This window comes from Diceros bicornis, chromosome 26 (genome assembly GCF_020826845.1).
Source record: "Diceros bicornis minor isolate mBicDic1 chromosome 26, mDicBic1.mat.cur, whole genome shotgun sequence".
Lineage (NCBI taxonomy): Eukaryota > Metazoa > Chordata > Mammalia > Perissodactyla > Rhinocerotidae > Diceros > Diceros bicornis.
This window is the reverse complement of record NC_080765.1, coordinates 41,504,253-41,527,013: the sequence shown is the minus strand read 5'-3', so window position 1 is coordinate 41,527,013 and position 22,761 is coordinate 41,504,253. Positions and strand designations below refer to the sequence as shown.

Below are 22,761 nucleotides of genomic sequence, written 5' to 3'. Positions count from 1 at the left end.
ACGTGAGTAAACTCTTTAGTAAAGTCAGCAATAAGAATTTTAATAGGAGCACTTATTTCTGCTCCTATGAGTGTTTATTCAGAAAACACTCATGGCTGGATTCCATATGACCCTTCCAGCAACTTTTTAAGATGAGCAACAAGGATACCTGATGATTGCTCATTTCCACCTTAATTTACATGTCTAAAGGGAAGCATCCTGGTAATTAAAAAAATTTATAATTGTAAGTAATATATTAAATAGTATACAGTCATGCATCACTTAATGACGGGGATACTTTCTGAGAAATTCATCGTTAGGCAATTTTGTCATTGTGCGAATGTCATAGAGTATACTTACATACACCTAGGTGGTATAGCCTACTACACACCTAGGCTATATGGTACTCATTTTATTGGACCACCATCATATATGTGGTCTGTCATTGACTGAAATGTGGTTATGTAGTGCATGACTGTATATAATTATTATATTATAATTATCAATAATTAAAATATTAATAATTATAAACTGTGGAGACCAATACTAGTGCAATTTAATTAAAAAAACAGAAGACACAACTATATTTCCTGCAGAGGCAGGGCACACATGTTGGGAGAAATATTCCTACAGTGTGATGTGACTTTTCAATGTTAGCTGACACATGAGAATCACCTGAGCAACTTTCCAAGAATACCTGTGCTGGAACCATTCTCAAAGATTCTGACCGAAATGATTGGGGAATGGACCTGGTCATTGGTATTTTATTAAAAAAAATCTTATTGCAATGGGCAGTCAAGGTTGAGAATCTCTGCCTTACAACCAACAGATGCCCCAGAGCCTACAGATAGAATTAATTTGACTTTGTCCCTCTGCCATCTTGGGGCATCTTGGCTGCCATCTGCCAGACCAAAAGACTAACTGCTCAGGTTGTAGGGATTTTTTAGTAGATAGCCTTGGAAAGTGTTAATCACCTATCTGTGTGTGTGTGTGAGTGTGTGTGTGTGTGTGTTAGATTCACTATGCATACCATTGGATACAAGAAGAAACTTGCCATGAGTGATATCAACCCTGAGTTTTGTGTTACAATAGTGACATAACAGAATTAAGAGATCAGAGAATGAGAAATGACAAGAATCTTTAATGGCAAAATGTAAAACCAGGATTATTTGATGGGAAAACATTTCCCGATATCCAGCTTCTCACATCCCCGCCAGCAATGCTGGCTGGCTACTATTTTAATTTGACTCTTAGAATTCAGCTGTGGGTAATTTTTGGAAGAAAGAAAATTGCAACAAGATGAAATTTAGCCCAAGAAGAAAAGTAGGCTATAAGCATGATATGGCAGGTCACAGGACTAATTTAAATGTACCACCAGCTGAGTCAGATCCAGAGTCTAGCTAGTTGGTCTATGAAAACCATCATAAAATGTAATGAAGTCTGGTAATGGAATAAAAAGATAGAAAGACCATGGCACAAGCCATTCCACCATCCCAAGTTGTTTTTAAAGCAGAATATAATAATCCCTCTCAAGCCTCAATTATGTCACATTCTAAGGGGAATCCCTTTGAATATGCAGGAATTGAAGATTGAGAACAATATTAAGAAATTCCTCCATAGAGATGTCACACCCCATGACTGACTGAATACCCCTATGTGAGTGCCCGAGCAGAATCTTAGAGAGTGAATGAGTCAGGGTCTTGAGCCAACCCAACTGTGTTCAGATTTTACCTCCACAACTTGCCAGCTTGCTCACATTACATAACCTGTAACGCTTCCTCATCTATAAGGATGGGGATAGTAAGATGAGTTGTGAGGAAAACTGAATGAACTAATACATAGGTACAACACTTGGAAACCACCTGTCATAGATAAGTGCTCCATCGACGTTAGGTCATAGCTCTTTGGTGTCAATGTTCCAAAGAGTCAAGACAAACATAACCCTCTCTCTTGTGCTCAGTAATTTATCACTTCATTATTTTTCTTAAATTAGTAATCCTCCCTTCTCCCACAAAGCCTCCCCCTGCCAAACAGTCTTCCTGGGAAAGGTGGGCTTTGAAATAAAAATGAGAATTAACTTGCAGGAGATTTCTCAGCAAGGTTTCCCAAATTTCTCCACGGTGAGAATTACCTGGAACCACAATTCCCTCCCAGGAGCACCAGCCACTTAGAACAGAGTGTGAATGGTGTCTCCTGGAGCTGGGCAGTAGCCAGACCTGGGTTCTTGTTAAATGTACAGATTATCAGACTTCTTACCTGGAAATTCTGATTCAGATGTTCAGGGTTCAAACCTAAGAATCTCTATTTTTAGCAAGCATTCCAGGTAATTCTTGTCTTCAGGGAAGTCTGAGAAATTCTGGAGTAGAAGGAGAGGCAGAAAATAGAAAGGAATTCTAGGTGAAAAAAATTGGTAAAGAGAATTAGATGCAGACTCAGAAGGAAAACTGGAAAGAGCCAGCAAAGATGGTCTTGAGTAAATCCATGGGAGATGGTGAAATGAGAGGAACAGGTGAGGAAGCAAGTACAGAAAGCATGACATTGTGGCCACTGTAGACCAGCTTCTCTTTCAGAAACGAGGTTTAAAGTCCATTCTCTTAGGAGCCCTCCAGAAACTAGAAGTAACCGTTCCTGGGCAAGGTATGGTGTTTCTGTGGCTGCATCCTTCGCGGCCACATAGCTAGGTTGCTGTAGAGGATAGCATGGTGGCAAAATAGAAGTTGCAAGAAGCAGCAAAAGCTGTAAGAGATTCAGTGATTCAACTCCCTCTCCACTCTGCATTTGTACCATACCCACTGCTTCTCAGGTATGGCCAATAATAGAATTATCTGCCAAGCATTTTCTAAACTACCTGTTTCTAGACCCTGTCCCAGACCAATTAAGCCAGAGCCCACAGGAGTAGGGACTGATATTAGCACTCTTTTAACTCTCCCTATGAATCCAAGGAAAAAGCAAGGTGAGAACCATTCAATTAGACAAGTGGTCCTCAACCTTGGCTGCATATTAGAATCACCTAGGGGTCTTTAGAAACTGCTAATGCCTGAGACCCACTCAGAGATTCCCATTTAATTGTTCCTGGGTATAGCCTAGTCACTAGGAATTTTAGAAGTGTTCCAGGTGTTTACCATGTGCAGCCATGGCTGAGAACTACTATGTCAGACTTTCTTCATCATCTACAACCACTGAGCAAACCAGTTTGCTGAGAATCAGGTGTGGCTGCCTTTGAAGTTTAAATCCTTAGGTCTGTGATATGAGTGAAGAGCAGACTAGACTTAGCGTAAGGAGACAGGCCCCCATACGAGCCTCTTTTCTTCTCTTGAGAGGTGACCCACTGTCCAGAGCACACCTGTGTTGCTCTGATCATTTAATTCTCCTGAACTTGTTTGGAAACAGCAGACTTCTCAGCTACATCATAAATCTCTTTGATCATACCTCTGGTCATTTGGGGTAAATGATTTCACAGAAAGGGTCATAGATGATCCATTTATGGGCTAAGCTAGATCCTTTGTCTTAAAGGTCAAGTGGGGAGAAACAGAACCATATATAAAAATGGCATAACATAGTGGACATAGACACCACCATGAAACTCGACCCTTATAATTCTACCTGAATTCCTCTGTGGGCCTGACATGTAGGGTACTTCTCAGCAGGCCATTATTTGGCAGGCATTTTCTATTTCCAATTTACCTATAGTCACTTGATGAAAGGGTAGTTTAGACGGAGGGGTGAGCACACAAGTTGAGTCCATGGAATTAATGAGCTATACAGAAAGACACTTTGCTGAGACAATTAGGGTAACCTTCCTGGTGGTTACCCTAGTGGAATTGCTTGTGTGGCTTAAAAAAAACAAATCAGTACAGAATTGATACATCTTTTTACAAATACTTTTGTAACTCCTTTTTCCATTGCTGCAGAGTCCATGACGTATTCTTGAAAATACCACTATTGGTCATAACTCTTTAGGCTTTGATGTAGATTTGATTTGATAGTCAGAAGTCATCTGAGCCAATTCTTTTGAAGATGGTGAGTCATCAAAGGGAGTGATCCCCTTTGTTCAGAAATTTGCTCAGAAATCATAAAGACACTCTGAGGAAAAAAAATCCAAAATACATAGGTTACCCAAAAAGGAAAAAAGGAAGGAAAGAAAGAGGAAGAAAATGGCGAAATAGCATTTTTTTCAAAGTATATAGTGTCAAAAAGAAAAGTGCTGTGGACAACCATCATATTTTATAAAGTTTGGAATAATTAAAGAAAAAGATCTAATTTCTTTGTAATCATACTTGTAGGTTGCATTTTACAAGTTTTCCCTCTGCATTCAATCGCTATTTTATATCTGAGTTAGTTGCCTCCCGTGGCTTTCCTCATGGCCGGCAGGCTGGACAGTTCCTTAGGGACAATGCAGAAATGGGATTCAAGGCAGCAGTGTTAGACCCACCCAATTAATGAGACCTCTCCCCCATATATAAGTGAATGGCTATTCCAAAGAGCTTACTACTTTGGACTCTTCGTTATGGTAGTGTTCCTCTTGCAAGCATGCTGTAAATAGAGGTCCTTCCTGCTGCCTGTTTGGTCCACTCTGAGAACATCATACCAGTAATTGGAGATGTCCGTATCTTACTGCCCCTTGAGGAAGTCAAAGATGAGCAAGTCAAAACAAATATTCCACCCAAACATCTTCAATTTCAGGGATATTAATTTTACTGTTCCTCAAACTGTGGAAATTGGATGCCAGGTATCGATGGGACTCAAAAATTTGCATCAGAGCAAAAAGACAGCAAAAATCCAACAACTAACTTTTATTGTTTTAAGAGAGGGGATAAATGAACTTAGTTGTGACTTTTGTTATGTGGAAGAGGAACATAAAAAATACTATTCTCAGGGAAATTATAATTTTGTTTAGATTTCATTGGTGTAGAAATGACTAGAATTTTCAACTGAATGTTAAATTCTAGTGGTTTTTCAAATGGTAGCTCTGTGTATATTCCAGGGTGTACCTATTGCAACAGTAAAACTTTCTTAAGATGTTTTAAGAAATGCTCAATCACTAGATACTTTTTGAAACATGGAAACATTTGAACAAGACCAATCAAACCAAGACCAAAGAAGCATTTATCTTGGTTCTTGATAATTCATATGCACAGTAAAATCTAACAAATGAGAGCCAGAAGGCTCTATACTGCTGTTTCTAAGGCATTGAAGAGTTTAGCCAATCGCATTGGGGCATTGTTGTAATCTGCCTGACACAGACCTTCTTATTTCTAGAAAAATAAACAATACCATTAGAACACCTTACATTGTGGAAATGCCACAGTTGGAAACATCTTAAGAGAGTTTTATCATCCTTCTGCATTCACTAAGTCAAAGTAAAATAGCATTTTCCATTTTTATTTTCTTTTAAATACTGCCTCATTGAAAGGAATTTGGCAAGACAGGATTTATTTCAATTAATGAGTTGTCTTACCTTCTTTATGTAGCAAACCTAGTTTTGTGAGGAAATTATTATCCATAACATGACACCATGTAACATTCTCTTCTGAAATGATAGCATTTCTTTTCCTTTCCTTTAAAAAATTTTTTTAATATTATACTATAATAATATAGTCTAGGGTTTTATAAACTGCCTAGCTAGTTGCAGTGTAGTCTTTTTCCTAATAGTCTATATATATATATATATATATTTTTTAAATATAATCTCCATGTAGCATAGAAATCCATATAAGCACTGTTTGAAATGCCCTAGCCTTAGAAACATATTCTGGCATGACGTTTGGGTAACACATAGTATTAATATTCCTGTGCAACAGCTTGTACATGGTCCATACTCTGACATCACCATGCTTTTGTTGAAGAGGTCCCCGCATGCCTATTTCATGATCTTTCTAAACTCTCTAAGTCTCAGATATATCAACACATTTCCTTGCAACATCCATTCAAACGCAGCACCCTTCCCTCCCCTCATCAGAATACATCAAACCAATTGGCAGAGAGCACATTTCCCCCTGAGCGAGCAGTATTGTGAATTTTATCTTCTCTTCCAGAAATCAGTTCGTCTTCGTTGCAGCAGATGAAATTTCTTGTAACACCTCTGCAGGTAACAAACATTGCTACTTCTTGATGCCTCCATCCAAGTCTCAATATCCTTTTTTTTTTTTTCCTTCACATGCTGCAGTTGGTCACTCTAGAAAGTTTAGTTAAAAAAACAATAACAAAGTCCATATATCTTTGGAGTATAGCTGAAGCCTCTAGGCTCTGCTGTCTAGAAAGACATTAGGCATTTTGCTAACTGATATTTTATTTCCGATTTTAATAATACATGATCCAGAAAAGTAAGACTGTGTTGAATGAAGCCACAGTAAAATCTTATGGTATAATCAGTGCTTGTATGTTGAAATACTGAACAGGGGAGATTAGGGACACAGACATGTGACTTCTATGATTTTTGACATATTATGTCTGGGTTCACACAGATTTATATGTGAATTATTTGGGATTTTTATGGAATGACTGGTATATATTAGAGGCCCTAAAAGATTGAATCCATAAAGCTAAGGACATTAGAGAATATAATTATCTGTCTTATAAGAAGGGGATCTTCCTTCTATTAGTTAAAGATCCTCTATTTCCTTTCTTTTAAAACATATATTACAAGTAGCGGGACTTAGAGAGACAACGTCTTCTGCTTTTGAAATCAGGGCATTAGCAAATGGAAATTGTATAGTTGTATGATGTGTCCATCAAAATAATGCTTGTCTTTTTGCTTTGATGTGGTTCAGAACAGTTATATTTGGACTTTCATTAGCATGGAATTACTTGATTAAGTGCCAAGATAGGTGAGTGCCTTAACTAACAGATTTTATTTATTTATTTATTTTTTGCTTTTAAGCCTAAACTATGACCAAAACAATTACTAAGAGATCTTATCAATATGTTGCTTTTAGCCAGCAAGGGAGGACTTTACAGCTCATCCACGTGTAGTCGAGTATGCCATGACGTTCAAAGGCATGCTTTAAACTGAACCTTACAAATAGACCTTCATCTGTTACCAATCATGTTTTATCAACGGAGCAGTAAACAAAGGCTTATTTGCTATGGTTTCACTCCCTACTTACAGTCTTTGGAGAGAAAGAACTAAAGGAAGGACAGAGAGCTAGGAACATGTCCCAGCCCTCTCTATGCTAAAAGGCAGGGCCACAGAAGGAAAACTCTACCTCAGTTTCATTGCTACAGTCGGTCTCAACATTTTTAGTGGTTTAAAGTCTTACCAGGGGAGTTCAAAAGGTATGCATTCTCCCATTTTAAAGCGATAGCTTAGCCTCAGATAACTCTGTTTCTCCCTGTGAGAGATAGTGACATCCATAACACTTTACTAATGCCAAATAGTAGAAGATGGATAGTTGCATTGCTGGGAGTAGCAGGGAAATGTTCCTGGGATACAAGAGTTATTTGACATTTGCAGAACCTTAAGAGAATGGAGCATGCAACAAAAGGGGAAATTGCTTGGGGTGGAGAGGAATGTTGGTTCAAAATGTTGATAGACTTCATTTGTGGATGCTGGTCTTCCAGAGCCTCTATCTCCTCTGTTAAAGTGTATGCATGTTCCACTGTGTCTTAGGTTATCTTTTGACATCATAGATCAAACATGGCAAAGTCACAACCTGAAAGGTAGATATTGATTTTGTCCCATGACTTAACAAACCCTGCCTTGTAAGCAAGTGGTCCACACACAATATTCCTAAAAGAGGCTACAGATTGAGTGTTTGCACCTACCTTATCTAATTTAGGATGGCTGCTCAGTAAATTCTTAATGAATTGCTATTGATCAAATTTCAAATTGAGAGAGATATCGCTGTTGCTTTGATGGCCATATTAATAATATGTTGTATGCTTCATAAGGTTCAATTTGAACTCTGAATTTTGAATCAAGCATGAAAAAGGAGACACCCATATCAATCAAACATCAAATTATCTCCCAACCAGTCCACCCTCCTCATAGAGTGAAAATGAAAAATCAGAACTGCTCAGTCAACAAAGGTTGTGACTTGTGGTTTCAATGAAGTCTTCCAGGGCCTTATTTCCCACATGCTGGAAAAGCCCAGGGCACCCACATTCTAACCGTTGCAACCGTCCAGAGGTCTCACCTCCATAGACAGAACAACACTCCTTACGGTCGGTCTGTTGAATCCTGCTGTGTGCTCGATTTCAGTATTTAACAAAAGGCAACTTCTCCCCTTTTAAATGAAGAAAGAAATCAACAAGATGCTGAAAATCTCAGTTTTGAGGGCTTGATGGATTTTATAACTGAAATTCTTACAAAGATGTGTTATTCTGACATGGCTGCCTAGGGGTCAGACCTGGCCTGACAGTTTTGTCTGTGGCTTGGGGTAGAGATAGTGAGATGAAAATCAGCAAACAGTAGCACCAGCAGCACTAAAGGATTTTTTTTTTCAGTTCCCAAAAGAAAAGTGACTATTTTTAATTGGGTCTTTTGTACAGGATGCCAAATATTGATTCTGCTTTTGCTAGCTGCATAGAAGAAACATTTTTCATTAGCATGTGTGGTTTATGAGACTGTATTTACAGGAAATTTCTTTTCTTATTCAGTGGCTCCAACAGTGATCTTAGTTGTTTTGTTTTTATTTTGTTTTGTTTGCTCCCGAAAGACACGTGCTTACGTGGGTGTCACATCTCGTACCTCCACCTTAAACACTCCACTAGCTTCTCATTCTGTGACATCAAGAACCTTTGATGAGTTGGCATTTGCATGTGATGGCAAAAGGGGCAAGATGATTTTCCCTTCTTCTTAGACTCCAGGCCTCCCTGCTGATGTGATTCATCTGCGTTTTCCAGGACTGGCTGGTGATTGTAGTTGAAGCAGACTATGAATCTTGTACCAGAATGGAGGTTGAAAAGCCAAGTTACTTATTTTGACAGAGCAGCTGGAAATTCATTTCACTTAATTCATATGTATTGAGTCATCGCTGTGTATTAGCAACTGTTCTAAGCCCTTGAGACGTAGCATTAAATAAGTCAGGAGAAGCTCTTCCTTCAAAAAGCCTCCATTCTAGTGCAGACCAGGCCCCAAACATGTAGATGAATAAGCATATAATATACTTGCATATAAAGTTATGCAATAGCTGTGATGAATCAAAAAGGAGGGGAGAGGATAGGAAGTAAGATGTGATGCTTTACATTCACTGACCAGAGGAGACCTCTCTGAGGGGGTGACATTTGAGCAGAGACCTGAATCGAGGGACGGGGTGAGCCAGGTAAGTGATTGTGGAATTGAAAGAATTTCAGGCTGACTAAGCAGCAAGTGCAGCACGCCCCGTGGTCGAGGCATGCTTGAGGTGTCCAGCACAGTAAGGTATCCAATGTGGCCACAGCACGTGAGTACACGTGAGGATTTGAGATAGCGTCAGGAAGGTAGCCAAGGGTCATAGCAAATTAGGACATGGAGACTGTGGAAGTCATTTGAGGTTTTAAGTGTGATGGGAAGGCATTGGAGGGTGGACTGTGATCTGATTTATTTTTTTAATGATGAGTTGGGCTGCTTTGCGGAGAATGGATTGCAATACGCTAAGAGCAGAAGAAAGGGCTCTGGTTGTGCATCTCTTGCAGCAGTCCAGGGAGGGGTGACAAGGGCCTGGACGGCGATGGAAGAGCTGAGAAGTGGTTGTCTTTGGGCTGTATTTTGATGGGAGAACAAATAGGATATGCTGGCCAAATTAGAAACTTGCAAGGTCTGGTTTGTGTTAAATGTCTGTGCCCTCCCTCTTGCTCCAAGGGTGTACCTATCATTTCCATGGAGTGCTAAGCTTCTTGTCACTGTGGAAAGCAAGCCCTTTGTTCCTACAGTAATTGTCCCTCATATGAGTTTTGCTGAATTCTCCAAGATGTAGTAGTAACTTGCCATTGTTTATTGAGCAAATTCTGTGTGCTCGTCAGTATGATAAATTATATATATATACACATATATATATCCATGTGTATATATGTATGTATGTATGTGTGTGTGTATATATATACATATATATACATGCATATAAAATTTGTTACAGTTACTCAGTGAGGTAGGTGTTAATATCATCCTCATTTTGCACGTTAAAAAAAAAAAAACACTCAGGCTCAGAGAGGTTTGGTAAGTGGCCCATAGTCACATTGGAGTCTATCTGATGCCAAAGCTCTTTCCATTAGGCCACACTGCCCCCACATGCTCCTTTTATCTTGACTTGGGAACATTGACCTTCACCTCCAGATGTAATTCTCCTGCTTTCTTTACATGTGATGTCTTGATCCTAGAAAACTAGTACTTGTGAGTTGGGGGGCATAGTTGCTAAAATTTTGAGGGAACCCAAGGGAAATGAATGCTTCTCTAAACAGTTTGTCCACTGGGAGTTTATGTGACTTGGTCCAGCCCCTTCATGTAGCAGGTGTACGTTGCGTACTCTGATGTGCTGGATGTTGGTCTACGTGCGGGGATGGAGTGATGAAGGGGGCAGATACCTTGTCAGGGAGCATTCTGCATGTCCAGGGAGACAGAGGGTTAAACAAGCCAAGTGTGTTCTAGGTCAATTCTCCAAAAATCCTTTTTTTGCTGAAAATCAGTGGCTGAAAATCAACTAAGAGCATAACCACTCCCTGAAAACTACCAGACAGTTTGAACTAGTCATTTTGGCTGCAGAGTCTGGGCTTACAGCTGCCCCTTGCCCAAAGAAGCGTGTGTGTGCGCGTACGTGCGTGCGTGCGTGTGTGCGCGTGTTTGTGTGAATAGGGTGCAAGTGGAGGCTGGGTCTCAGTCTGGCAGCAAGTCTTGCACCTCCCCCCATGCCAGGTGCTGTCAGGTGGCATAGGAAGACACATCCCCAGTTCCTTATGAGTATTGGACACAGACGTGGAGGTAAGAATGGGGGTCTGTGAAAAAGTCTTGGCCAAATGAACAAACACATCAGCTATAGGATAGGCTGCTATACACCTTACTGTGTAATTATTAGAAGCAATATTTGGCAAGTTCAGGGGCACAGGAGGAGTATCACCACCCCCTGACATCCTTCTATCCCCCCTAACCTGCGCACACACACATGCATGCACACACACACACACACTTGTACATCCTAAGACTTCAGATAAAATTTAGAAGAAATTTCCAAATTAGCCATTCCCCTAATTGATCCTTCAGCAAATTTCATCTAATTGTCTTCTTTGCATTTTGGTGATTTGATTATTCAGCAAAGTTGTCATGCGGTGAATTGATTTGTAGTTAATTGGTCTGTTTCCAATAAAATGTGATGTGTATTTTAATAGGGGAAGTGCAGGATGCTAAGGGAACATATAAGCAAAGGACCTCAGTAAAAATAGTTATAGCATTTATTGAGAGCTTACTGTGTCCTAGGCATAGTTCAAAGCTTGTTGCACACAATAACAATACCTTATAAAAAGAAAATGTCTTTATAAGTTTACTTAAGAAAATTAAAGATATCTAGATAGCTCTGAATTAGCCTGAGTGAGGGAGTGCTATATCAGTGCAGAATTAAAAAGAAAAAAAATAGAACAGTGGTCATCACATGTTAGAGTGCATGAAAATCACCGGCGGAACTTATTACAAACACAGGTTCCATTTCATCCTCCCCTTTCCCAGCCCCAGATTCTGGTTCATAGGTTTGGAGAGGAAGCCGGATAATCTGCATTCTTACAAATTCCCCCAGGTAATTCTAATACAGGAGTCCTCAGATCACACTTTAGGAAACGCTGAGCTGATCAATCAGGAACCTTTTCTATTTCAGTGGTAAGGAGGACACGTGATAGGTTTTTCTAGAGTCGTGTTCTGCCGTATAGTGGCCAGTAAGCTCATGTGGCTGTTGAGCCCTTGAACTGTGGCTGCTCCGAGTGGAGATGAGCTGTAAGTGTAAAATGCATACCAGATTTCAAAACTTTAGTACAAAAATTATGTAAAATATTTCATTCATGATCTTTAAGTCGATTACACGTTGAAATGATAATATTTTAATATATTGGATTAAATAAAAATGAATTTTACTTGTTTATTTTTACTTTTTTAATGTGGCTACTGTAAAATTTAAAATGACATATTTGGCTCATCGTATTTCTTTGGACAGGACCATTCTAGAGCCATATTTTCATTCATTTTGCTCAAATGAATATTGAAAGAATTTGTGTGCCCCAAGAACTGGTCTCTTAGAAGTGAGGGATACTCACCTGGAATTAAGATAGTCTGGACATTGGCAATGTGTCTTGACTTTGTTTCGATATTGCCTCCGAGTGAGAGTATAGTGTGTGTGTGCGTTTGTGTGTGTGTGCTATAGAAGGACATTCCTGGAGTGCGGAGCCCAGAACCTACCTCCCTCTCATCCTGCTAGTTAACCTCTCAGCATCTTTGATCTCCTTACATGAAGCCTGGGGGATCCCAGGACACAGGGCTTCAGATGGCAAACATACTTCAGGGGTTGTTCTGACACGTGTGTTCCATGGGCGCTCTGTTCTGTAGTGATCCTACACAGAACAGAGAGAGGGCAAGAGCTGCAGTCCTCTCAATCTTAATAGCATCAATAACTGACACTCCTTTGGTTACTGACTAACTGGTAACCAGTAACCCTCATCTCAACTCCACAACCACCTTATACAGTTATTATGCACTATTATTATCTCCATTCGTGGATGGGGAAACTGGCTCACAGAGGAGATAAACTTTCTGACATTACTTAGCAAGGAAGTAGCAGAAGCAAGATTTGACTCTAGGAATTCTGACCCTAGGGAATCCTTAGGTACTGTTCAACCCTGCTTCTGTGCAGGGTTACTGAAGATCCCATGAGGAATACAAACATGAAATTACCTTTGTGGTTCCCCAGTGGATTAAACTGTAGCTGAGGTGCCATGTTGATTTCAAAGCATGATGGGAAATTTCAGTGACTTTGGCAGAGCAGTAGTCAAGAAGCAAAGACGATGAAACAGACTTTCTAAGAGGATGATAACCTTGGGCATTAAAGAGAGTATGTCTATGGGTTTTTTATTGGAGGAGACATTCCAGAGTGGAGGAACTGCATGGCCAAAAGCAGGACTCACTCTGTTCTCTCAACTCCCAGGGAGTAGCTGCTCCTCTGCATTGATGAATCCAGAATCAAAGTTCCTATCTCAAACCTGCTCTTTTGGGATTCAAAACAGGAAGAGGTTTTGAGTTGTATCGAGAGGGCGTAGAAAGGATTCTGCCATCTGATTTACCGTGGGTGGTATGGTGGGGTTCTTCTAGATTCTATGGGTGCTGGATTCATGTGAGTACTTACGAACACACAGTTCACATGTGTGGCAGGTGTCCATGTGCAAAAGCAAACCCTATGGCTTCCCATTTAGAAGCTAAAGGGCCCATAAAATGCTTTTCCTCCCACCTCTGGGGAGAAAAGTCATGAGGCTGAGTGACTTGTGAAGACGGTCACTTCAAATGCAAGCTAAGGAAATGAGGAGCAATAGAATTCAGAAATGCCAGAAATTGCCAGAGCCAAGTTGACGTAACTCCATGGTGTTCATCCGAGAGAATTTCTTCCATTTCTACTTGTGTCTTTCTTGGGGGTTTTGCTGCATTTGGAGCAGTTTTCTAGATGTTTCGAGTTATGGGACAGGTTCAGTTCCTCTAACTTATGTATCTTGAGAAGCTTTTAGAATAAAGCTTGGTTACCCCTGTGGTCTATAAATGTGTAAATTGTTGCCTAGAATAAAGCTAGAAGAAGGCTACGGTAGGCATAGAGGAGTATTTCCTTAGTGAATGCGTTCACTGAGGTCGACTGAGTAACTGGAGTCTGAGGCCCAAACTTCAGCGACCCTGCGTAGGAAAGTGAATGGGAACATTCCCTAGCTAAACCAGCTCTCTTCGGATTCTTTCCCAATACATTCAAGTAGTTCCCATGTTAATATTTTCAAGAAGGTTTTTTTTTTCCTTTTGTGGCAAACCAAGATGTGTGGCCCAAGGTCCTGGGAATCCTCTCATTTCTTCCTGTTGGTTGGCACCAGTTGTCATTCCATGTCTCTGCGTGGTGGATGGAGATTAACTCATCGTCCTTGCTGTGAATGATCCCTAGAAGATTTCCCCCAAATCTTGGCCGTTATAACCATTATTATCACAATATCTTCTCAAACTGGTGCACACTGTGGTAGCCCAGACCACAACCCCGAAAGTTGTGGGGTTCTGTGATTTGAAAATGGAGGGTCTGCATCCTGAGCCTTTGGGGTTGTCTGGTAGATGTTGCTTTGCATGGAGGTGAGAGTCCATTCATCTGAAAGATATCCTGAGGTGTCCACAGCCGGGGACTGGAAAGACCTGTGGGATCCCATATTCTGGGCTTCATCCTTTGAGGTGAGGGATTTTGTCTCCGTCCAGAGCTAACAGGATCCCCACAAGCCAAGGCACCATGTCAGATTCTGCAGTCGCAAATTCGCCAAGGGATTTGTCAGGAGGCTTCTGCCTCTTTCAGTAGGACAGTGAGATCTTGTGTTTTGCTGCACTTTTATTTAGTTACGAGTATGGAAGGAGAGAGTTGGAAAGTATAAATGCCCATAACACTCTCTTTTTGAAACTTGATTGACTTGCAGTTGTATCAGGGAAGGAACTAATGCAACAGCTGGGGCAGAGCTGAGGGACTCGGAAGCCCATGTGCTCGCCATCCAGTCTTTTTCTTCCTCTTCCTGACAAATATTGACTGTGGGTCCTTTCCAGCCACTGAGAATTGCTGAGAGCAGAGCATTTCACCCAAACACAAAGAACACCTGATCTGGAACATGTGTTCCAGATGCATTCCCTCTGGATGGGGGGAAAGCAACAACTTATGAGTGAGTTACACCAGCAACAACGAAAACCAAAGGATTTTCTTTTAAAAGTTATTTGGTTTTCATTTGGAAAAGCTCAAAAAATGAGACTGAAGAAATAGGATGAATATCTGGGTGGGATGAGAATCCCTACTTTGTGGGTGCAGGTTAGCTTCTTATCAATCCCCTCTCACTGGGTGCCATAGTTAGCTTCTTATCAATCCCTTCTCACTGGGTGCTGCCGTTAGCTTCTTGTCAATCTCTTCTCACTAGGTGCTGCAGTTAGCTTCTTATCAATCCCTTCTCACTGGGTGCTGCAGTTAGCTTCTTATCAATCCCTTCTCACCGGGTGCTGCAGATAGCCTGGACCAGGTGGGCCTTGATGAAATCCAAACCTCAGTTGACTCTCTACAGGAAAGTGAAAGGGAACATCCCCCAGCCAAACCATCACTCTCCAAATAGCAGGTTGTTAGAACAATGGGACCATGGTGTGGTACCCTGTTTGTATACTGTGTGGTAAGTGTGTGACTTGCATGGATTTATTTTCCCAAATATCTTACAGACTATATCTTAGATGTAATTAGGAGGGCACTGTAGCCCCTAATGACATTGCCCCTGGGCAAAATCAGACTGGGGGCCCCTCATTCTGATCCCCAGGGAGCCATCCTATTTTGAATACATACTCTGCAGGGTTTCTCTATGTAGCAGGGCAAAGCCTTTGCACTTTCTTGCTGCAGTTGGGCTGTCTAGGAGATCTACGCCACATTGTGAATGTCATCTGAGGGGTGAACATATTTTATTCATATTTCTGCCCCACAGGGATTCCCCCAGCTGTCTCTGAGACAGGAGGCCTGGGAAGGTGATGCTAAAGGAAGAAGAAAAGGTCTCAGGGTCACAAAGGCTCTTAATTGAAATATATAGAGTGAAATTAATTACAGTGTTCTTACTATATCCCTATAAGAAAATCACTTGACCGTGGGGTACCAACACAGCCCCATTGTATTTCATTAGCATCCAGCTTGTTTCAGCTAGATTTAGAAGATGTTAATAATAAGTAATATTTGCATTTCTCAATAGAGTTGACAAAGCACTTTAACAAACACGGGTTCATATTTCCCATTCAACAGGCAGCATGCTTATTCATTTTACTCCAACATAACCTTAACCTCAAATATAGCAATTTAAACTGCATCTGTAACTCATAAACTAGATATATCTTGACTCTAAAAGCATCTGTAAGTTGATTGCTAGAGTTACATGCGATCCTATCAGAATAGGAACTTTCAGTTGCCTCTACAGGCCAAAAGTCTGGACAGGAGGGAGAGATTGGCTTGTGAAATTCTATACAAGAACCCTTGTATCATAATTGCCTCTATCTGTAGACTGCTTTAAAATGTATCTGGTTTCTTTTCATGCACTTTATCTGTGAATTAGGCAGGGCTCAGACAGAGCAATACCATTTTACAAACATGGCAAGTGAGGCTCAGAGAGAGTGATTTGCCTGAGTCATTGAGCAAGGACATTGCAAAGGCAGAACTTGAACGTGGATCTTCTTGCCTCAAGGCCTTTGCTCTCTCCAGGGCCAAGGGTTGCCTCCTGGTTTTAACTTGTTGCTGAGGTCAAGAGAGACGAGTGCTCATGATGGCTGCAAGCTGTGGTCAGCTAGCCAGCAAAGCGGTTTTCTTTTATTTCTTTGTTTGTTTGTTTTTTCCCTAAAGGGTTTTGATGAGCTTTATGGCAATTTGTGAACTCTCAGGAGTGATGTGAAACTGGACACTCTATATTTCCAGAGTCTCCGGAAACTTTTCTTCTGAGCATCTTGAAGGGTTTTGACTGTCTTTGGGAGCAGCTGACCTAGAATCTTTAGGAAGTGTGTCTGAAAGAATCTTTGCTACGGACAGACTTGTACTGAAGGGTACAGGGGTCTTCTCAGTCTCACTTCTCTCTCCTCACTCCTCCCACTTGCTGCCTGCACTCACGCAGTGGTATTGGCTTGGCCCCTTGTTCACCTGCACTGTGGCTGCTGCTGCACTAGACATGGGGATAAAAAGATGTACATAATAGACTGAGCCCTCGTCCCCCTGGAGATGAAATTCCAGGAGGGGGACAGGTAAACAATCAGGTAGAGAGGTAAGTAAACAACATTGTTAGAGATGTGCTCCATTAAATGAAGGGTGGGGATGGAGTTGGAAAGTGTGCTTAAGAAAGGGTGGTCAGGGAAGGAGGCTTCTCTCTGGGGAGGTGAGACTTGCTCTGAGATATAAGGGAGGAAAGGAAGCAGTTCAGGTGGAGGATGAGCAAGTGCCAAGGCCCTAAGGAGAGAATGAATTTGCATGTGTCCAAGGAATATTGATGAGGCCGGTGTGCCTGGAACACAGTGGGCAGTGGGCAAGGGGTGGAGAGGAGTAACATAGGAGTGAAACAGGGGCAGGGGCAACTCACATAAGTTTTGATTTTATTCTAGGATCAGTGGATAACCACTGGAGGGTTTAAAGCAGGGAAGTGATATGATTAGATTCATATAGATTTATATTTAACAAGTTAGATGATAGATAGGTAGATAGATGGATAGATAGACGGATAGATAGATGAATGGGCGAATGGATGGATGAAGTCCATCTGGACAGACAGGCAGACAGATAGAAAGATAGATAGATAGATAGATTTGATACAGATAGATATAAATGGCTGGTGGTTTGAAGAGGCAAGAGAGCATCATGACCTAATCGCACTATTGTCCACTTTGGTCAGGATTATGGGTGGTGTGGACAGTGACTGTATGTGCAGGTCAGTCTTAACGTGGAGGTCATAAGACATTTTCCCATCATTCCTGTAGAGATCCCTGGGAATTGCCGTTCTTCCTTTGGGCTGTGCTTAGCCAGCTCTGAGGACATTAGGTCGCTGATGTGCCTGGCATATTCGCTGCAAGAGTAGTGCTCAAGTCCACATCTTCCATAATAACCTTGTGTCTAAATTGTAGTGTCACACAAGGGCGTGTTTAGAAATTAGCATTTGAAAAGAAGCCTCCTTGCTTTCAGTTTGAGCTGACATGGTCCCTTTTCCTCTGTGGAAATGAAATTTATTAATCATAATAAAACCATCGGATTCTGAAGGTAGAGGTCACCCTGAGGAGAAAACGAGCCTGCTCATTTACGAGGAATAGTTCAGTGCTGCTGTATTTTTCTTCTGCCTTGGAAGAGAACACTGCCAAATTGTTACCTTGGGTTTTCCACAAAGGTTGAAGTTCTGCCCAGTGTTATAGACAAATAAGAATTTACGATTAAAGTATGTGGAAGGAAAAGGTGGGAGCTACATTTTCACTGAGTGCATTCAGATTACCAATGTTGTCTCCCAAAAAGAGGAAATTTTTTGCCACAGTAAAACTAGTACTCAAATTAAAAAAAAAAAAAATTAATTGCTCCAAGTTTGCATCTTCACACTCGTTTTGAAGGAATACGATGTGCGGCATCGCTTAGTAAATTTCCAAGGATTTTTAGTTTGCCTTTGCAATTTATGTCCTGCTCGTACAACCAGCTTTGTTGGGTGAAATTACATTAAAAATAATCGTATTAACAGTTTTTTTCTCTAGAGCAATGACAGGCTTTATTTTCTCATGAAATGAAGATCAATGCCAAAGTTATATCTCATGACATTTTACCCCTATTAGTATCTACTTCTAGTCATGTGGGTAGAGGCTCAACTTTCAAGAGTGACCTCCATGAATAAATGATTTCTTCAGAAACATCATCGTTCTTTTTTTTAACACACCCTCTGTCTTGGACTTACATCTGTTTTTCCTCCCAGAGAGAGGGAGAATCTTTGACCAAAGACCACTTTGATGAGTCAAAGGAATGAAGGGTGTCCCAAAGAATGAAAAGCAAAAAAGAATCAACTATTTGTTAGTTTTACTGAGAGATTCACTCAGAAAAGGAACAGCCATTCCTGTCACTGCTTTTGGGGATCTGTGTTGAAGCTGAAAACCTCGTCTAGATTATTTAAGCTCAGTGCTCTTGGAAATAGGCAAGGTGGGCTTGGGAGTAGGATATGTAATGAGAGCTTGGTATAATCAAATGTTTTTCCATCTGGAGTCTAACTTAGAGCCAAAGAGTTAGAAAGTCCTTCACTCAGCTTCTTCTCACCTTCCCAGGCTCCACGTATGAGCGACCAAGTCAGACCCAGCCAGTGCATTCTTATCCACCAACTATGAGAAAGAAGATTGGAAGGCAAATGGGGAAAAGATAGAGAAGGAGAGGAAAAAAATGCATGCCAATTAGATTCCAGGAGGTGGGAGGGGAGCTTAAGGTTGATGCTGCAGACAAACCATTTCTTCCTGCCTTGTTCCTTCATTCTTTAAAGGAAAGTCCAAGAGTCAAAAGCAATTGGTAATCCATGGATATCCCGTTTAGTGGCTGTTACACCCATCCCCTAGCTGCTGTGAGTGTTGGTTGCTAATGGTGTACAGCTGCTCCCTTCTTCAGAGAATTACCCTCTGCCCAAGAGAGTCACTTCAACTTGGAAGTTATCCTCTATCCTTCAGGGAAGCCCACAGCTAATGCTTAACTTACATGAGTATTACAAAACCAACCTGCTTGCCTCCAGGTGGGATCAACTCTGGGTACAACTCGCAGGAGACTAGCTGGAAGCTAGTCTCCAGCTCAGACCACATCCTTGCTTCTCTTTTTTTCCCATGCTCCTACCTGCTTGCCTCTCTCTCCTTCTCCTTCTTCACTTGCACAAGAATCTTCATTTCAGACTCTGCCTCGAGGAAACCTAACTTAAGATCGCGTCTTAGCTTTGATCATTACCAAAATAGCCATGTTCAAACTATCTCCAAGAAGATACCTGCAGGTCATTGAAGTAAGGGTGTGTGCCCCCATGGAAAGAGCATTTGAGTTGCCCTGAGAGATTCAAGGGTCAGCTCTGACTCTGTCTAGCTCTGTGACCTGAGCAAGTGACTTAAGCTCTCTGAACCCTAATTTCTGATTTGCTGCATTGTTCAGTTTCAGACGCTTAGTAGGCACCCAATGTGTCCAGCTTCCATCCCTTCTTCATTTTCCTTCTAAAGCCTATACTGGAAATCATGGCAGTGGAGGGAGGAAGATGGTAGAGAGAGACGAAAAAACTCAAAGATAAAGAAATGTCATCAAGAAATGCTGTTTGAAATGTGTCCCTTTCCAGAACCTGGGCACACATTGATGAGATAGAAGTTCTGGGGTGATAGGATCAAAATTAAATCAGGCTCCAATTCTTGAGTTGGGGGAGGTCCCACAAACTCTTCAAGATGCACCCATTTGAATACGTTTGCTCTTTCCCATTCTAAGATGTTGGACCCTAACTTTACAGACCAGATCACTTCATCCTTTCTGATCCACTCTGTCTCGCTTGATTGGTGACAGCTAAATTAGGAGAAAAGGACAGTCTCTCTTGAGTATAACATGTCCTCTGTGGGTACTGGGCTTCTTAAAACCACTCTTTCAATTTGTTTCTTCTGCCTACCTCAGTCTTCATAGTGTAGAAACAGTGTAGAAACAGTTCTATGAGAGAGAGGAAAAAAATATATATATACAGATAAAATACGTTGTCTATGTGACCAGCCATGTTAAGTGGACAAAAGAATACATTGTGCACAGATGGACTTTCCTTATATTATGTGGCAGACTGGACACAGTTCCTTACTCCTAAAGATGAGTAGGGCCCCTTCACACTGTCTTGGTATTTTGTATTTTGTGGTTGTTATTTTTACATTGTAATCCTGTATTATAGATTAATCTTCACCTCTGTTTTCCTTTCAGTTACGGACGAGTTTATGCTGCCGACCCCTACCACCACACACTTGCTCCAGCCCCCACCTACGGCGTTGGTGCCATGGTGAGTCTGATTCCTTCTCTTCCTCACTTCTTCCTGCCTCCCATCCCTTCCCCCAGCTGGGACCTTAGTATGGGTTGATGGTTGACGTCCTCTCACTTTCCCTTAATTGAATTTGTCTCTTGTGCTAACAGCAGCTAAAATGCCACATTAATCCTCCCAGTAAACTTGATAAATGTCTTAATTTCTTGGCAATGTAGTGCATGTAAGTTATTATATTTCTAATTTTGCAAGTCTCACCTAGCAGAGCACTTACCTTAATGGAATAATTAGTCATTTTGATAATTAAATCCATCACTAACAGAATGCAGTGTCAATGCAGAATTTTTTTTTCTTTTTTTTTCCTCCCTTGCTGCTCATTCACATAGCCCCAAGGTTCCAGCCCCAGCACAGACTTCAGAGGAGCTAAGCTGCACACTTCCAGGCCTCTGCTGTCAGGCAGCTGAGAATCTGACTGCCTCTCCTCCCCTATTACAATTCATGTTTAAAGTCATAGTCGCCCAGGAGAGAAAATAGAGAGAGAGGCACACTTTGTGTGTGTGCCTAATACATAAGGAATTAGAAGGAATCAGCTGGGTTTGGGGGTTGTCTTTTGTTTTGGGGGGATCTGGGTTTTTGTTTTGGGCGGGGTGGGGGGAGGGCAAAAACGGGAGGTGAGGGTGGGATGAATTTGCCTGTACTTGTTCAAACTTCTATGCACTAAAACTCTTGAGTACAGTAAGACGTGCCCATCACGTGAGAGCGTATGCAATCATTACAAAGCTTTTGGCATGCAGTTTTCTGCTTGGGATCAAGAATATCAGTCCTTATCCTAAAATTAAATCCCCTTAGGCATTCATTCGAATCGCCAATACGTTTAGAAAAGGGAAATAGTTAAGTGCCACCTCATAGCTGTCTAAAGCCATGGCCAGACAATTCACTGGAGCTTGGTCATAGAAATTTAGTCATGATTTGGAAACATGTTGTTTTGCACAAGTTCAATTACATCAAGCAATTCATCTGTACAACTCCCCTCTCCAGAGCAAATTCCATACAGGTTGTTGGGCCAGGTCAAGTAAGAAGTTGATTTAAATTTTCATCCTGATTTTGCATTCAACCACTCTGCTTCAACATCTCGTCCACTTGAGGAAGGTGTTGGAAAGGAGAGTTGAATGATTATCTTCAATAAGTCATCTGCATTCAACTTCTTGAGTGTAGATGGCGCTTTTACAGATGGAACAGAGCATTAGTGAATCAAACACGCAAACAAAATGAGACGGTGCAAATCCTTCAGTTGTCCAGTTTGTATCAGAGTGAGTCCTTTTAGCCCCAGTTTGTATCAGAGTCCTTTTAGCCGACAGGACTGGCTGATGATTTGGTTCTACAGGGATTTTCTTTATAAGGAGCTAGTGGGGGAGGTCAAGATTGGCCCTATCTAGTTCTTCAAGAATGACCTGGGCTGGGTAGGGGGTGCCTCCATTTTGGTTGTTTTTGAGTGTCTATTTTTCACATTAGTCTTTCTTTGATGATCCACGTGTTGCAAAAGGAAAATGTAAAAAACACACCCCTCAAATTGCTTTGTTTCAGAATGCTTTTGCACCCTTGACTGATGCCAAGACTAGGAGCCATGCTGATGATGTGGGTCTCGTTCTTTCTTCATTGCAGGCTAGTATATACCGAGGGGGATACAACCGTTTTGCTCCATACTAAATGACAAAAAAAAAACATAAAAACCTTCCAATGTGGGGAGAAAGGAAGCTTTCCGAGGCCTGGGTATTGCAATACATGCAGTAGTGCATCATTTCAGCAACTCTAAAAACGAAAAAGAGGAAAAAAAATTACATTTTTTATCTTATACCTCAGATATTTTGTTCTGTGTATTTTAATATTGTGGGTCTTTCATTTCTGAAGGTTCCGTAGTTTGGTTGCTGGCTGTAGGAATTTTTGTGGTTGATCTAGAGAGATGCTAGCTATGAATAAAAACTGGTTTAGGGCCATATCCAGAGTGCTATAGCACTTAAATGAATTATATATGCTGAATATTAAGCTACTGGGGTTATCAGCTGTTTGGGAAAGAGTGTAAGTGACTACAGTAGTCATTTTTTTCTGCATCTGTTATTTTATTTTATGAAA

The 22,761-nt window shown here is 41.1% G+C and overlaps 1 protein-coding gene across 3 annotated transcripts in view; it reads left to right on the top strand.

Moving 5' to 3' along the window:
- Positions 1 to 22,459, top strand: part of RBFOX1 (RNA binding fox-1 homolog 1) — a 358,536-nt gene extending 336,077 nt beyond the window's left edge. The window contains exons 12-14 of one of the 3 annotated variants that reach the window (XM_058570100.1): positions 6,015 to 6,067; positions 20,577 to 20,652; positions 22,216 to 22,271. In XM_058570100.1, the coding sequence (XP_058426083.1) occupies positions 6,015 to 6,067; positions 20,577 to 20,652; position 22,216 (130 nt within the window). In that variant the 3' untranslated portion in view covers positions 22,217 to 22,271. Of the gene's footprint in view, positions 1 to 6,014; positions 6,068 to 20,576; positions 20,653 to 21,017; positions 21,166 to 22,215; positions 22,272 to 22,293 lie in introns of those variants that run through there. The other 2 variants (XM_058570099.1, XM_058570101.1) reach the window with 2 other exon arrangements.
- Positions 22,460 to 22,761: the final 302 nt, after the last annotated feature.